At 40.8% G+C, this 15,958-nt stretch overlaps 1 protein-coding gene across 1 annotated transcript in view; it reads left to right on the top strand.

Annotated features, from left to right (window-relative positions):
• LOC122542599 (A disintegrin and metalloproteinase with thrombospondin motifs 12-like) overlaps positions 1–15,958 on the top strand; it is a 565,140-nt gene that overhangs the window by 261,286 nt on the left and 287,896 nt on the right. The window contains exon 9 of the mRNA XM_043680588.1: positions 605–749. Within this exon, the coding sequence (XP_043536523.1) occupies positions 605–749 (145 nt within the window). The remainder of the gene's footprint in view (positions 1–604; positions 750–15,958) is intronic.

Here is a 15,958-nt window from a genome sequence, read left to right as displayed (position 1 = left end):
TTGTTGCCAGGGTTGGAGGATTTGAGCTATAGGGTGAGATTGAATATATTGGGGCTATTTTTCCTGGAGCGTCGAATGCTGAGGGATGACCATCATGAGGGGCATGGTTAGGATAAATAGACAAAGTCTTTTCCCAGGGGTGGGAGAGTCCAGAACTAGGGGGCCTAAGTTTAGGGTGACAGGAGAAAGATATAAAAGAGACCTAAGGGGCAACGGTTTCATGCAGAGGGTGGTGCGTGTATAGAATGAGCTGCCAGAGGAAGTGGTAGAGGCTGGTACAATTATAACATTTAAAAGGCATTTGGACGGTTATATGAATAGGAAGGGTTTAGAGGGAGATGGGCCAAGTACTGGCAAATGGGACTAAACTAGGTTAGGATATCTGGTCAGCATGGACGAGTTGGACTAAAGAGCTGTTTCCAGCTGTACACTTCTATGACTCTATGAATCTATTATGGGGAGAATTGTAATAATCTCCACCCTCTGCTAAAAGTTTTTGTTTTGCAGGAAGCACATACTGTGAATTTGGGCATGAGACCAGACAATTTTTTCAGCTGCGAAGTTTACTTCTGGTAATAAGCTTCTTCTCTTTTTCTATCTGTAGTCGAGGCTGGGGTTTCTGTCTCAATGATCCACCAACTCAACAGGAATTAGTGGTTCCCACCATTGCTCCAGGTGTGCTATATGATGTCCATCATCAATGTCAGCTTCAGTATGGACCCAACTCAACATTCTGTGAGGAAATGGATGTAAGTTACTGGCTTGCTTATTTGTGAATTAAAACAAGTGTGGGACATTTACATGGATAAACTTGTCACATCTGATCTGGATGTGAGCGTAAGAGGTATAAGTTAGTAAGTTTGCAAATGATACCAAAATTGGAGGTGCAGTGGACAGCAAAGAAAGTTACCTCAAATTACAACGGAATCTTGATTAGATGGACCAATGGGCTGAGAAAGGGCAGATGGTGACTAATTTAGATAAATGTGAGGTGTTGCATTTCGGGAAAGCAAATCTTAGCAGGACTTATACACTTAATGGTAAGGTCCTAGGGAATGTTGCTAAACAAAGTGACCTTGGATGAAGGTTCATAGCTCCTTGACAGTAGAGTTGCAGGTAGATAGGATAGTGAAGAAGGCATTTGGTATGCTTTCCTTTATTGGTCAGAGTATTGAGTACCAGAGTTGGGAGGTCATGTTACAGCTGTACAAGACATTGGTTAGGCCACTGTTGGAATATTGCGTGTAATTCTGGTCTCCTCCCTAGCAGAAGGATATTGTGAAACTTGAAAGGGTTCAGAAAAGATTTACAAGGATTTTGGCAGGGTTGGAGAATTTGAGCTATAGGGAAAGGTTTAATAGGCTGGGGCTGTTTTCCCTGGAGCGTTGGAGACTGAGGAGTGACCTTATAGAGGTTTATAAAATTATGAGGGGCATGGATAGGATAAATAGACAAAGTCTCTTTGCTGAGGTGGGGGGAGGCCAGAATTGGAGACCATAAGTTTAGGGTGAGAGGGGAAAGATATGAAAAAGACCTAAGGGGCAACTTTTTCACGCAGAGAGTGATACGTGTATGGAATGAGCTGCCAGCGGAAGTGGTGGAGGCTGGTGCAATTGTAGCATTTAAAAGCATCTGAATTGGTATATGAATAGGAAGGGTTTGGAGGGATATGGGCCAGGTGCAGGGAGGTAGGACCAGATTGGGTTGGGATATCTGGTTGGCATGGATGAGTTGGATGAAGGCCTGTTTTCGTGCTATACATCTCTATGACTCTATAATAAACAGCTTCATCATTGTTCAACTGTTGAATCTAGGCACTAACATCATTTTAAATTTCTTGAAAGTTACTCACAATTGTCTCTATTAGAGAAATGAGTTCTGCCTTCTCCTGTGATGGCCTGATAAATATTTTGTTACAGCAACAAGACTTTTTTTAACACATTACCTTTACACATGCTAATTTGCAGACGTTTTAATTGCTCCTGTTAGTATGAGCGAAATCAAAACCAATTGGGGCAAGGGTGATGCATTTTATTGCTGCAATGCAGGTAGATCCAGGTAAAGTTGCAGTTTTCTCCAGACTTCTATGACCCTTTAAATTGAATTTAATCACTTTTGCTACACAAGCTAAATACTTCTAGAAGAAAATATTTCTGACCTGGTTCAAGAAAAAGAGAGACTCATGGAAGCAAGCTTCAAGCCAAGCATTTGATAAAATTTCAATGATGTACGGACATAAATACATATAATCTACGATAAGAAAGGCAAGAGAAGACCATCTGGTCCATCAAGCCAATCTTGTGGGCAACTTGCATACCTGCTCAATGTCATCCTGCATCAATAATTCAATCTGCTATAAATGATAAAATGATCATTGCTGTACATTTTCCACCAGGGGAAAAGAAAGGAATAGCGAGATTCTGATAAACATTAGTACTTCATCTTCAGTGTTACTTTTCTATGTTCTATGGAGAGAAGGAGGAAGAGAGGTGACCTGATCGAGGTATGCAAGATAATAAGAGGCATGGATAGAGTCAATGGCCAGAGACTTTTCCTCAGAGCAGGATTGACTGACATGAGGGGTCATAGTTTTAAGATATTAGGAGGAAAGTATAGAGAAGACGTCAGAGGTGGGTTCTTTCCACAGATAGTTGTGAATACCTGGAATGCGTTGCCAGCTGTGGTGGTGGAAGCAGTTATTAGGGACATTTAAGTGACTGCTGGACATGCACATGGACAGCAGTGAATTGATAGGTGCGATGATTCAGTTATTTTATTTTAGATTAGGAATAATTCTTGCCACAACATCGTGATCCGAAGGGCTTGTTCAGTGCTATATTTTTTCTATGTTACAATATCAATTTTAACCTCTTTCCAATTTGTCCTTTTTTTTCCCATTTCAAATCTCACTATGTCAACATTCTTTATCAGAAACATTGGGATACAAATCGTCCTTTGGTAATACAAATCTTGAGTATTGATGAGAAAAAAAATTTCATTGAAGTTTTTCAGATTACACTCATCAGGACAATTTGCAAGAAGTGTCACTGGAAAAGGAAACAAATTTTTAAACTGTCTGACAGGTTGTGCTAATTGGTTGGAAAATTACCATATAGGTGTCAGGTAATGAAAGTCTTAAGCAAGAGAGAATTTAGACATCACCTCTTGCCATTCAGTTGCATGGTCAGGGTTGAATCCCCCACTATCAACATTCTTGGCTTTCCCATTGGCCAGAAACTGAACTGGACTAGCCATATAAATACTGTCACTACAAAAGCAGGTCAGAAGCTAAGAATCTTGTGATGAGTACCTCACCTCCTGATTTCCCAAAGACTATCCATCATGTATAAGGCATAAGTAAGGAGTGTAATAAGATACTCTTCACTTTCCTGAGTGGGTGCAGCACCAATAATGTTCAAGAAGCTTGACATCATCTGAGACATTCACTTGGTTGGCACCCAATCACAATCTTCAACATTTACTCCCTTCACCACTGACACACAGTGGCAGCAGTGTGCACAATCTACAACAAGCACTGCAGAACTCACAAAGCTCTTCCATACCACTTTCCAAGCCTACAACCTTTACTACTTAGAATGAGAATGACAGTAGATGCATGGGAACATTACCACCTACAAGTTCCCCTCAAAGCCAGTCACCATCTTCACTTGGAAATACATCACTGTTCCTTCAGTGTCAAATGGGTCAACATCCTGGAAGTCCTGCCTAATGACATTGTGGGTGTCTCTAAACAAAATGGACGACAGCAATTCAAGAAGGCAGCTCACTACCACCTTCTTGAGGACATCTGGAGATGTGATAGTCAGGGACATTCATGACCCATTATTGAATAAAAAGAATGATGTAAAAAGAGCAAGAGTCACTGGGAAACCAGTTGGATGTCCCAAATGAAAATCAAAATATGGTGTCACTGAACACTAGGTAACTTGACTTGTTGGTGACTGTTTTTGCCTCTTTGCTCAAAACTTAGGGACCTGTTTAACAGGGGCTGGAAATTGTGTGTAAGTTACATTGCTATACTATATTAGTAGATTAAGTTATTGATATATTAGTAGTAGTAAGGATTATCAGAAATAGTAAAGTTATTCTCAGTGATAATGTGCATTGGTAGCTGACAGGTTTTTGGGTCTGTACATGATACTTCAGTTATATTGAACATGGATGCTCTAGTTCAAGGCAGATTATCCATTTCAGGAGGGTCTGACACATGATGGTTTGGTCAACAGAAATATTGGGGAGATTGAGGATGTAACTGCATCTCCTTGTCTCCTTAAGTATTAGAGAGTTGTAATTTGTGGCTTTTGATAATATTTTTAATACATTCAGCGTTTACCATTGTAGTTTGAATGCTCACAGTCTAACCAGAGTCTTGTGTAGAATCACAGAATGGTTACAGCACAAAAGACGGCCATTCAGTTGTTGAGATGGTACCCAGGTCACCTCTACAGTAACCTAACTAGTCCCAATCCCCCACCTTCTCTCTGCAGCCCTGCACTATTTTTTCAAGTGCTTACTTAATTGTCTGTCATATGCCGTGACTGAATCTGTCTCCAACTCACTTGCAGTCATTGCATTCCAGACTCCATCGCACTCTATGTGAAAATGTTTATTTCTCATATTTATCACTGACTCTTTTGTTACTCACTTTGACTGATGTCACTTATCCCTTGAACCATTCTCTTCTTTCATTTCTGCATCCTCTGAAGCCTTCATATCCTTCACCTGGATTGGTATGCTGAATTGGAAGAAATGCTCCAATTGAGGCTGAAAATTTAACTATATCTTCCTTAATTTTAAACTCCATAAATGCTTCTGTTTCAAAGTCCACGATCCTGTTAGCCGTTTAACCACATTCTCCCATCAATAATCTATGCACATAAACCAGCAGATCCCTCTGCTCGTGCAAGCCTTTTACAATACTATCATTCATTTATGTTGCCTCTCATCATTCTTCTTACCAGTATGTATTAATTCAAATGTGTCATCTCTGTCAACTTGTGTTCTCCTCGTAATTCACATACTTACAAATTTTATGTTTTAAAATTTTACCCTTTAAACCCAATTCAAAGTTATTTATGATGAAAATCTGTGGCCCTAATACAGAGACTGAAGGGTCTACAGCAGTAGTATCCCAATCCTGAGTCAGGAGGCCCAAGCTCAAGTCCCATGTACTCCAGAGTTCTGAAGTAACATCCCTGAACAGGGCAATGAGAAAAATATCTAAAACATCTTCTGAGAAACAACTGTTTATCACTATTCTGTTTCTTGTTACTCAGACAACTCATTATCCAGGCTGTTCATGTTCCATTTATTTAAGAGGATTTAATATTGCTGGAAAATCTGTTAAGCTAATCTTTTGGAAGTCCAGTGTCAGGAATAAGAGAGTGACTAGAATAAGATTCAGGCCAGTCAAGGACAGTAGTGGGAAGTTGTGTGTGGAGTCCGAGAAGATAGGAGAGGCACTAAATAAATATTTTTTGTCAGTATTCACACTGGAAAAAGACAATGTTGTTGAGAAGAATACTGAGATACAGGCGACTAGACTAGGCAGGATTGAGATTCATATGGAGGAAGTGTTAGCAATTCTGGAAAGTGTGAAAATAGATAAGTCCCCTGGGCTGGAAGGGATTTACCCTAAGATTCTCTGGGAAGCTAGGGAGGAGATTGCAGAGCCTTCGGCTTTAATCTTTTTGTCATCATTGTCTACAGGAATAGTGCCAGAAGACTGGAAGATAGCAAATGTTGTTCCATTGTTCAAGAAGGGGAGTAGAGACAATCCTGGTAATTATAGACCAGTGAGCCTTACTTCTCTTGTGGGTAAAAGGTTGTATAAGGTTATAAAGGTTATAATCATCCAGAAAGGAATAATTTGATTAGGGATAGTTAATGTGGTTTTGTGAAGGGTAGGTCGTGCCTCATGACCCTTATTGAGTTCTTTGAGATGGTGACCAAACAGGTCGATGAGGGTATAGCAGTTGATGTGGTGTGTATGGATTTCAGTAAGATGTTTGATAAGGTTCCCCATGGTAGGCTATTACTGAAATTACAGAGGCATGGGATTGAGGGTGATTTAGTAGTTTGGATCAAAAATTTGCTAGCTGAAAGAAGACAGAGGGTGGTGTTTGATGGAAAATGTTCATCCTGGAGTTCAGTTGTTAGTGATGTACCAGAAGGATCTGTTTTAGTGCATTGCTGTTTGTCGTTTTTACAAATGACCTGGATGAGGGCATAGAAGGATGGGTTAGTAAATTTGTGATGACACTAAGGTCGGTACAGTTGTGGATAGTACCGAAGGATGTTGCAGGTTACGGAGGGATATAGATAAGCTGCAGAGCTGGGCTGAGAGGTGGCAAATGGAGTTTAATGCAGAAAAGTGTGAGGTGATTCGCTTTGGAAAGATAAGCAGGAATAAAGAGTACTGGGCTAATGGTAAGATTCTTGGTAGTATGGATGAGCAGAGAAATCTCAGTGTCCATGTACATAGATCCCTGAAAATTGTCACCCAGCTTGATAGGGTTGTTAAGAAGACATCTGGTATGTTAGCTTTTATTGGTAGAGGGATTGAGTTTCAGAGCCATGGGTACTTGGAGTATTGCATACAGTTCTGGTCACCGCATGATAGGAAGGAATTGGAAGCTTTGGAAAGGCTGCAAAAGAGATTTACCAGGTGGTTGCCTGGTATGGAGGGAAGATCTTAGGAGGAAAGGCTGAGGGACTTGAGACTGTTTTTGTTCGAGAGAAGAAGGTTGAGAGGTGACTTAATAGAGACATAGAAGATAATTAGAGGGTTAGATAGGGTGGACAGTGAGAGCCTTTTTCCTCAGATGGTGATGGCTAGCATGAGAGAACATAGCTTGAAATTGAAGGGTGATAGATATAGGACAGATGTCAGTGATAGATCTTTTTACTCAGAGAGTAGTAAGGGCGTGGAACACCCTGCTGAAACAGTAGTAGACTTGCCAACTTTAAGGGCATTTAAATGGTCATTGGATAAACATATGGATGAAAATGGAATAGTGTAGGTTAGCTTCAGATTGGCTTCACAGGTTGACACAATATCGAGGGCCCGAAGGGCCTGTATTGCGCTATATTGTACAATGTCCTAAATATGACACATCAAGTACATTATTCTCATTGACTCTTTGTTATCTCATGAAAAACCTAACCAAGCTAATTAAACTTGCTTTGTCTTTGCCAAAATAATCTGAATTTCTGTAAATAATCCTCATTTGTATAAGTTCCTTTTTGTCATAAATTATTATTCCTCACAGCTTTCAACAACTGATGTTAAACTGTAGTTGCTAATTTATACTTAGACTGTTTTTGTACAATCATATTTTATGACTTGACTTCAAGGATGGTTGGAAGATTATTGCCTCAAGTTATTTTAATAATTAATTATGAATTCAATACTATTATGGGAATGCATTTAGTTTGAATGGAAGGTCTTAATATTATATTCAATTTAATTACAGTCAATAAAAGACAGTGGTGTCATATGATCCTTTGAATGTATGTCTGCATAGGGTTAGGGAGAGTCAGATTGCATCAGGTCAAAATAAAAATGCTGGAACTTGTGCTTTTCTTCTATGACCTTTGCTAATGTAAGCTCAGACTAACAACTGTGAAGATGCTTTGAGGGAAAAAGCTTATTCAAGGATAGAATTTTGGTTTTAAAATTAATTTATTTTGGGAGACTGTTACTTCGGAATTAACTTCTCAATTGGTTTTATACCATGATCATTTAAAAACTCTAAGATGTACAGTTTCAGTGCAGTGATAAGTTTTGATTTTTGATAACATGACATTGTCTCTGAATTACAAGGGACGGTGTTCTGAAGTGATTTATTAGTTAACCCACTTCAGACAGAAAGAAAAATCAGTGAATCCAGTGGAGAAATATTGTGTCTGCCTGCACTTGAACCAGAAGTGCTGACTTGTAGTGGGAGTAAATCGAAGAACTGGTAAAATTTACCAGACGTAACATTGCATCTGTAAATATCAACAGATCTAAGCAGTGACCAGTTGTGATTTACCAGAGCTAGGTCGTGTGAATTGGGGACTGACTGCGTGGCTACCACCTCACTGTCGGTCACTTATCGAGGTGAGCTCTTCCCCTGTCTATCTTCCCCACTTACCCTCCTGCATTCATTCATCCACACTTACTCAGCCACCCACCATTAATCACTCTGTCCATCACACCCCTAAAATAGCAGGAGCCAGGAGAAGGGTGCTACACAGTGCAGGCTGACTCAAGGTAAGTGGAGTGTTGATGAGGGAGGTATGTCTGCGCAAGGTCACTAGCCCAGGTTGCAAGGGGAGAGACTGGGAGGCAAGTGAGAGTGGCCTGGAGAGCCAAGAGAAATAAGAATGGATGGTAACAATAGGTATTGTGAAGTCGGACATGGACAAATCATTCTTCTAGCCAAACTATATATTGATAAGCTTTGGAATTCTCTATACTTAGATGAATCAGTTCGACATTTGAGATGATGTTAATCATTGGGTGAGGTATTACATTTTCTCTTAGCAGTCAGAAAGTATTTTGATGTTGCCTTCTTACATTTATGATTCTGCACTAACAAGGAAAGACTGTCAGGAAAAGTGAAGGACATCTTAGGGAAACAGCCAGGATATAGTATGAAGCATTACTGGTGAGTTGATTATCACCCTTAAGAAACCATTAACTAATTGGGTACTGCACAAGGACTGCAGTGGTTCAAAAAGGTAACTCTTTACCACCTTCTTGAGGCCAATCAACAGTGGGCAATAAATGCTGGCCCAACCATATCCCATGAATGAATAAGAAAAAGTGCTAAGCCAATCCAAAATTGATTATGTGTTGTTTGTACACTTGTAGTTAAAAATCACACAACACCAGGTTATTGTCCAACAGGTTTATTTAGAAGTACTAGCTTTTGGAGCGCTGCTCCTTCATCAGGTAGCTATGAAGCAGGATCATAAGACACAGAATTTATAGCAAAAGATCATCCCTAGCTGCCCTTAAAGCTCAGCCATTTCAGAGGGCAGTTGAAGGGCAACCATATTGCTGTGGGTCTAGAGTCATACTCAGGTGAGGATAGTAAATTTTCTTCCCTGAAGGACATTAGTGGGCCAGATGAGTGTTTTTGATAATCAACAATGGTTTCATGGGTCATCAATAGATTCTTAACTCCAGACTTTTAAAATTGCATTTAAATGCCATGCCGTGCCTGGGTCCCCAGAACATTAGCTGAGTTTTTAGATTTATAGTCTCATGACAATACAACTAAGCCATTGCCTCCCCATTAATATCTAGCATAAGCTTAGATTTGCTTTCCTTATCTAACATTATACAACATCCAAAGTTCTCTAGTCTTGTTGGTCATATCCTTCACCTTTACAGGAATATGCTAACCCTACTTTTGCATTAGGATTAACCCTAACTCTCACTATTTCCCTTTTTAAATTACTTTCTCTGCTCTGATCTAGATTTTCCTACAAGTAGTTGCACCCAGTCCACTTTATCTTATCATATTAAGGTTGACCCAGTCAAAGCATACTTACATTGTACTTAAAAATCACACAACACTAGGTTATAGTCCAACAGGTTTATTTGGAATCACTAGCTTTGGGTGCGCTGCTCCTTCATCAGGTGGTTGTGGAGTATAAGATTGTAAGACACAGAATTTATAGCAAAAGTTTACAGTGTGATGTAACTGAAATTATATATTGAGAAAGACTTGGGTTGTTTGTTAAGTCTCTCATCTTTCAGTTCTTTCATATGTAAATCCCAGAACTTTTTTAAAGTTATATTCTCAAATGAACTTTATTAGTAGGTGCCATTTTGGCCCAGATACTGCAAGGAAAGTGTGAGGTGCCCTGTGTGAGGCTGCCTGTGCCCGAATGTTCAGACTGATTCTATTTCTAAAAAAAGGATTTACAGAATTTTACATGGATTCGTGCAGTTTTTGAGCAAAATGAAATGTCTTTCTGCAAGTACAAATTCACCCGACAAACTTATATGTGTGTATGTGTGTATGTGTGTGAGTGTATAGAGGTATAAGTCTGTGTGTGAGTGTAAAGGGGTATAACGGGTATAATATCTATAAATACTCTTATGCACAGCTTGCTTTTCACTTGTATTATCCAGTAAATGTGACAAACACACCATTCTCTTTCGTCCTATTCTTGTTTTTGTGTCAAGATTTCCTGACCGGTCCTGTTTGTAAGAATATACTAAGTAGTGACCTGAACCATGCCCTCTTTAAAAGCAGTCCAATATAGCTTCACAATTTAGCTTGTCAGTCTTTGACTGCAGTTTACCTGATCTGCTTTCAACCCTTATGGCCGTCTGATAAATTAATAATCTAGACTGCTATTTATTCTTTTCCATACCTATTCTATAATCACTGCACCCTAAGTGTTCCACCGAGTGGATAATTGATCCATTTCATGTTTCACTTTCCTTAGAACCAAATCTAGCAAGTCCTCCTTCCATATTTGGCCTGATGAATACTGCACAAATTTGACTTTTGATTTTTATTTAGATTGTTCCATGTATATGTGTTCATACCCAAATTAATATAGGCATAGATTCTTGTGATTAAGCATGAATGTTTAGAAAATTCCAAACAGTTGTGCCAATACTTGTCTCACTCAGCTCATTTCTGTTTGGTATTATGTCATGTGTATACACACAGGTCTTGACCTTATTTCACTGCATTTCTGTAGGTAAAGGAAATCAGGCTTATTTTCGCCCATGGACCAGTACAGCTAGATCTACATGTATATGTTCCTTCTCCTGTGTTATCCTGACAATTGCATTAATAATAGTATCATCAGCCAAATTACATAGAAGATCTCCAGTGCCTTCAACTATGTCCTTTGAAAATTTAATAAAACATAATGGCACTGAGATTAATTCCTGTGGGACAGCAGTATTAATGAACCTCCAAGCAGACCCATGCTCAACTACCACAACTTCATGTCCAAAGTGCTTTTGACTGATGACTGACATCTCTGCAGGAGAGCGAGGAATTAATTACCTTGGGGATCAGAGCAAGCCAGCAAGCAGCAAGTTAGAGACATACATCTTTATGAGGTTCTGGATGTGAGATGCACATTTGATCCGATGAGTTGAGGATTTGAAAATCATACTGAGAGAGTTGAACTCATTTTTTTATCAGAAAAAAGTTGAAGATGACAGATTAATTCAGGATATAGGCATTCTTAAGAGATATACTCTATAGAGCAATAGAACTGTACAGCATAGAAACAGACCCTTCAGTCCAATTCATCCATGCCAACCAGATATCATAAATTAATCTAGTCCCATTTGCGAGCATTTGGCCCATATCCCTCTAAAACCTTCCTATTCGTATACCCATCCAGATGTGTTTTAAATGTTGTAATTGTCCTAACCTCCACCACTCCCTCTGGCAGCACATTTCATACACATACCACCCTCTGTGTGAAAAAGTTGCTCATTAGGTCCCTTTTAAATCTTTTCCCTCTCACCTTAAACCTATGCCCCCTACTTTTGGACTCCCATACCCTGGGGAAAAGATCTTGGTGATTTACCCTAACCATGCTCCTCATGATTTTATAAATCTCTATAAGATCACTCATCAGCTTCCGGTGCTCGAGGGAAAATAGCTATGTCATTGTTTATGTCTGTTTTGTCCCCAGTTTTCTCTTCAGAAGATGCTGTTTTGCTAGTGTACATTTTTCTCGGTCTCTTCATAGAGTCTCAGAAATATTACAATGCAACTCGTTGAATCAGCTCCAACATTCAATGAGATGACGGCTGATCTAAAATCTAAATTGAAAAGATCATGGCTGATCTGCTAATCCTCACTCCACTTTCCTGCCTTTTCCCCATAACCTTGATTTCCTGACTGATTAAAAATCTTATCTATCATAAAGAATATACTTAATGACCCAGCATCACCAGTAAAGAAATTTAATTTCAGCACCTCTGGGAGAGAAATTCCTCCTTACGTCTGTCTTAAGTATGTGGCCCCTTGCTGTGAGATAATGTCTTGTCCCAAACTCTCCCACAAGGAGAAACATCCTTTCTATCATCTACCCTGTCAAGTCCCTTAAGAATTTTGTATCTTGCCTCAGTTTCTGATATTCCAATGAGCGTAGGTCCAATCTACTCAAACAGTCATAATAAGACAGTCTCTCCATACCTGATTTCAGGGTACTGAACCTTCTCTGGATTGCCATTACATCTTTTCTTAGATGAGCAGTTCAAAACTGTTCAAGATGTTCTAGCTGCATACTACCTTGTACGGTTTTAGAAAAACCTCACTACCTTTGTACTCTATTCACTTTGAAATAAAGCTGAACATTCCATTTACCTTCCCTGTTACCTACTGAACTTGGATGCTCACCTTTTTTGATTCATGAGCAAGGACTCCCAATCCGACCGCTCTTTAGCTTTCTGCAGTTTTTCTCCATTTAAATAATATTCAGCTCCTTTGTTCTTCCAGCCAACGTGCATATTTCCCCAAATTTTATTCTGTTAGGTTTTTGCCCACTTGATTAACCTATCTATATACCTTTGTGGGCTTTTTTGTGTCATTCACTTGCCTTCCTATCTATTTTTGTGTTATCTGATGACAGTACATCCACTTTCCTCATTCAAATCATCAATATACACTGCAAATAATTGTGACACCAACACTGATCACATTAGCACTCAACTAATTACTGGTTGCCATCCCCAAAAATTTTCCTTATCCCAACTCTCTGTCTTCTGTTAGTCAGTCAATCCTCTGTCCTCTGGTAATGTATTACATTCAGCACCATGGTTATTATCTTAATATCATAAAATCCCTACAGTGTGGAAACAGGCCATTTGGCCTAACAAGTCCACACTGACCCTCTGAAGAGTATCCCACCCAACCCACTGTGCTTTACTCTACATTTACCCCTGACTATTGCACTCAACCTACACATCCCTGAACAATATGGACAATTAGCATGGAGGAAGGTGAGGACTGCAGATGCTGGAGAGTAACCCACCCGAACCCATTCCCTTACCCTAATATGCTACACTTACCCCTGAATAATGCACCTAACCTACACACGCTTGAACACTATGGGGAATTTAGCATGGCCAATTCACCTAACCGGCACATCTTTGGACTGTGGGAGGAAACCGGAGCACCTGGAAGAAACTCAAGCAGATGCGGGGAGAATGTGCAAACTCCACGCAGACAGTCGCGCGAGGCTGGAATCGAACCCGAATCCCAGGTGCTGTGAAGCAGCAGTGAGCCACCTAACGTGTGGTGCCTCAAAGAAACACAGCTGTACAAGCCCATTGTCTTTACTCCATACCCTTGCCCATTATTTCTATTCACATAATCATCTAACACCCTATTATTTGCCTCAATTGAATCTACCTCCACCACACTTTCAGGCACTGCTTTCCAATCCATAGCCACTTATTCTATGAAAAATACATTTTGCATAATTTTTGAATCATAAAATCATCAAATCCTGGAAACAGGCCCAACAGACAACAAGTCCACACCGCCCTCCAAAGAGTATCCCGCCCAAACCCACTCCGCATTACTCTACATTTACCCCTGACTACTGCACTCAACCTGCACATTCCTGAACATTGTAGATAATTTAGCATGGAGAAAGGTGAGGACTGCAGATTCTGGAGATCAGAGTCGGGAGTGTGGTGCTGGAAAAACACAGCAGGTCAGGCAGCATCCGAGGAGCAGGAGAATCGACATTTCGGGCAAAAGCCCCTCATCAGGAATTCGGCCTGTGAGCCGAGAGAGGGGTCGGGGGTAGGGGGGTGGGGCAGTAGGTGACTGGTAGGGGGAAAGGTAGCTGAGAGTGCAATAGATGGATGGGGGTGAGGGCGATGGTGATAGGTTGGAGAGGTGGATGGAGCCGATAGGTAGGAAGAAAGATGGACAGTTAAGACAAGTCATGAGTGCGGTGCCGAGTTGGAAGGTTGGAACTGGGATGAGGTGGGGGGAGGGGTAACGAGGAAACTGGTGAAATCCACATTGATGCCCTGGGTTGGAAGGTCCCAAGGCGGAAGATGAAGCGTTCTTCCTCCAGGTGTCAGGTGGTTAGGGTGTGGCAATAGAGGGGACCCAGGACCTGCATGTCTTTGGCAGAGTGGGAGGGGGAGTTGAAGTGTTCGGTCACGGGGCGGTGGAGTTGGTTGATGTGGGTGACCTGGAAATGTTCTCTGAAGCACTCTATGAGTAGGTGTCCTGTCTCCCCAGTGTAGAGAAGACCGCATCAGGAACAACGGATACAGTAAATGACGTGTGGAAGTACAGGTGAAACGATGGATGCGGAAGGCTCCTTTGCGGCCTTGGATGGAGGTCAGGAAGGAGGTGTGGGGATAGGTTTTGCAATTCCTCTAGAGGGGTGGAAAATATATCTCTGGTGGTGGGGTGCATTTGTAGGTAGTGGAGGATGATACAATGTATATAGAGGTTGGTGAGCTGGATGGTTATGACTGGGGGGTTCTGTCCTTGTTGCAGTTGGAGAGGTGGGGTTTGAGGGTGCAGGTGCAGGAAGTAGATGAAAAGCGTTGGAAGGCATCATCGACCATGTTGAAGGGGAAATTGAGGTCTTTAAAGGAAGCCATCTGGTGTATTCCGTGGTGGAACTGGTCCTCCTGGGAGCAGATTTAGCACGGCCAATTCACTTAACCTGAACATCTTTGGATTGTGGGAGGAAACCAGAGCACCCGGAGGAAACCCACACAGTCACGGGGCGAATGTGCAAACTCCACACAGATAGCCGCCCAAGGCTGGAATCAAACATGGGTCCCTGGTGCTGTGAGGCATCAGTGCTAACCACTGAACCACTGTGCCACTCTTCTATGCCCATGTTTGTCATTTCCAGACTGAAGATAAGTATTCATTTAACATCTTTCAAATCAACAAATCTGTGCCCTCTGATTCTTGATCGTTTGATTAGCAACAACAGTTTAGTTCTATCGACTTTTTCCATGCTGCTCATGATTTGGAAAATTTCTATCAGAACTCCTCTGAGACTTTTTGTCTCAAACTTTCCAATCTATTTGGCGATCAAAAGTTTCTTATCCCTGGAATCATTCTTTGTTCTTTCAAAACCATTTTTGAAACCACGTTCTTCGATACATTCATTTCCTTCGTTTGGTGGTTGCCCAGACCTATATACAATAATCCAGCTGAGGGAGGTGGAGTTTAATTTGGATAAATGTGAGCTGTTGCATGTTGGCAAAACAAATCAGGGCAGAACTTAATGGTAAGATCCTAGGGAGCGTTGCCGAACAAAGAAAACTTGGGGTGTAGGTTCATGGTTCTTGAAAAGTGGAGTTACAAGTAGACAGGATAAGTGAAGAAGGAAGGTGTTTTGCATGCTTGCCTTTAGTGCATTGTGTATAGAGGTTGGGATGTCATGGTGCAGCTGTACAACATTAGTTTGGACATTGCTTAGGCCACTTGTGGAATACTGTTTTCAGTTCTGGCCTCCCTGCTACAGTAAGAATATTCAGAAAATGTTTACATGGATGTTGCCAGAGTTGGAGGATTTAAGTTGTAGGTAGAGGCTGAATATGCTGAGACTGTTTTCCCTGGAGCATTGGAGGCCGACGGGTGACCTTATAGAAATTTATAAAATCATGAGGGGCACAGATAGGATAACTAGCCAAGTTCTTTTCCATGGGATGGGGGTATCAAAACCTAGAGGGCACAGATTTAAAGTGAGAGGCGAAAGATATAAAAGGGACCTAAGAAACAACGTTTTCACATGTAGGGTGGTGCATGTATGGAATGAGCTGCTAGAGGAAGTGGGTGGAGGTAGATACAATTACAACATTTAAAAGGCATCTGGATGGGTACCTGAAAAGGAAACGTTTCGAGGGATATGGACTAAATGCTAGCTCATTAATTTAGATTAATTTAGGATATCTGTTGGCATGGAT

The sequence above is a fragment of the Chiloscyllium plagiosum genome, chromosome 1, assembly GCF_004010195.1.
Source record: "Chiloscyllium plagiosum isolate BGI_BamShark_2017 chromosome 1, ASM401019v2, whole genome shotgun sequence".
Classification (NCBI taxonomy): domain Eukaryota; kingdom Metazoa; phylum Chordata; class Chondrichthyes; order Orectolobiformes; family Hemiscylliidae; genus Chiloscyllium; species Chiloscyllium plagiosum.
This window is presented reverse-complemented; position numbering and strand designations above follow the sequence as displayed.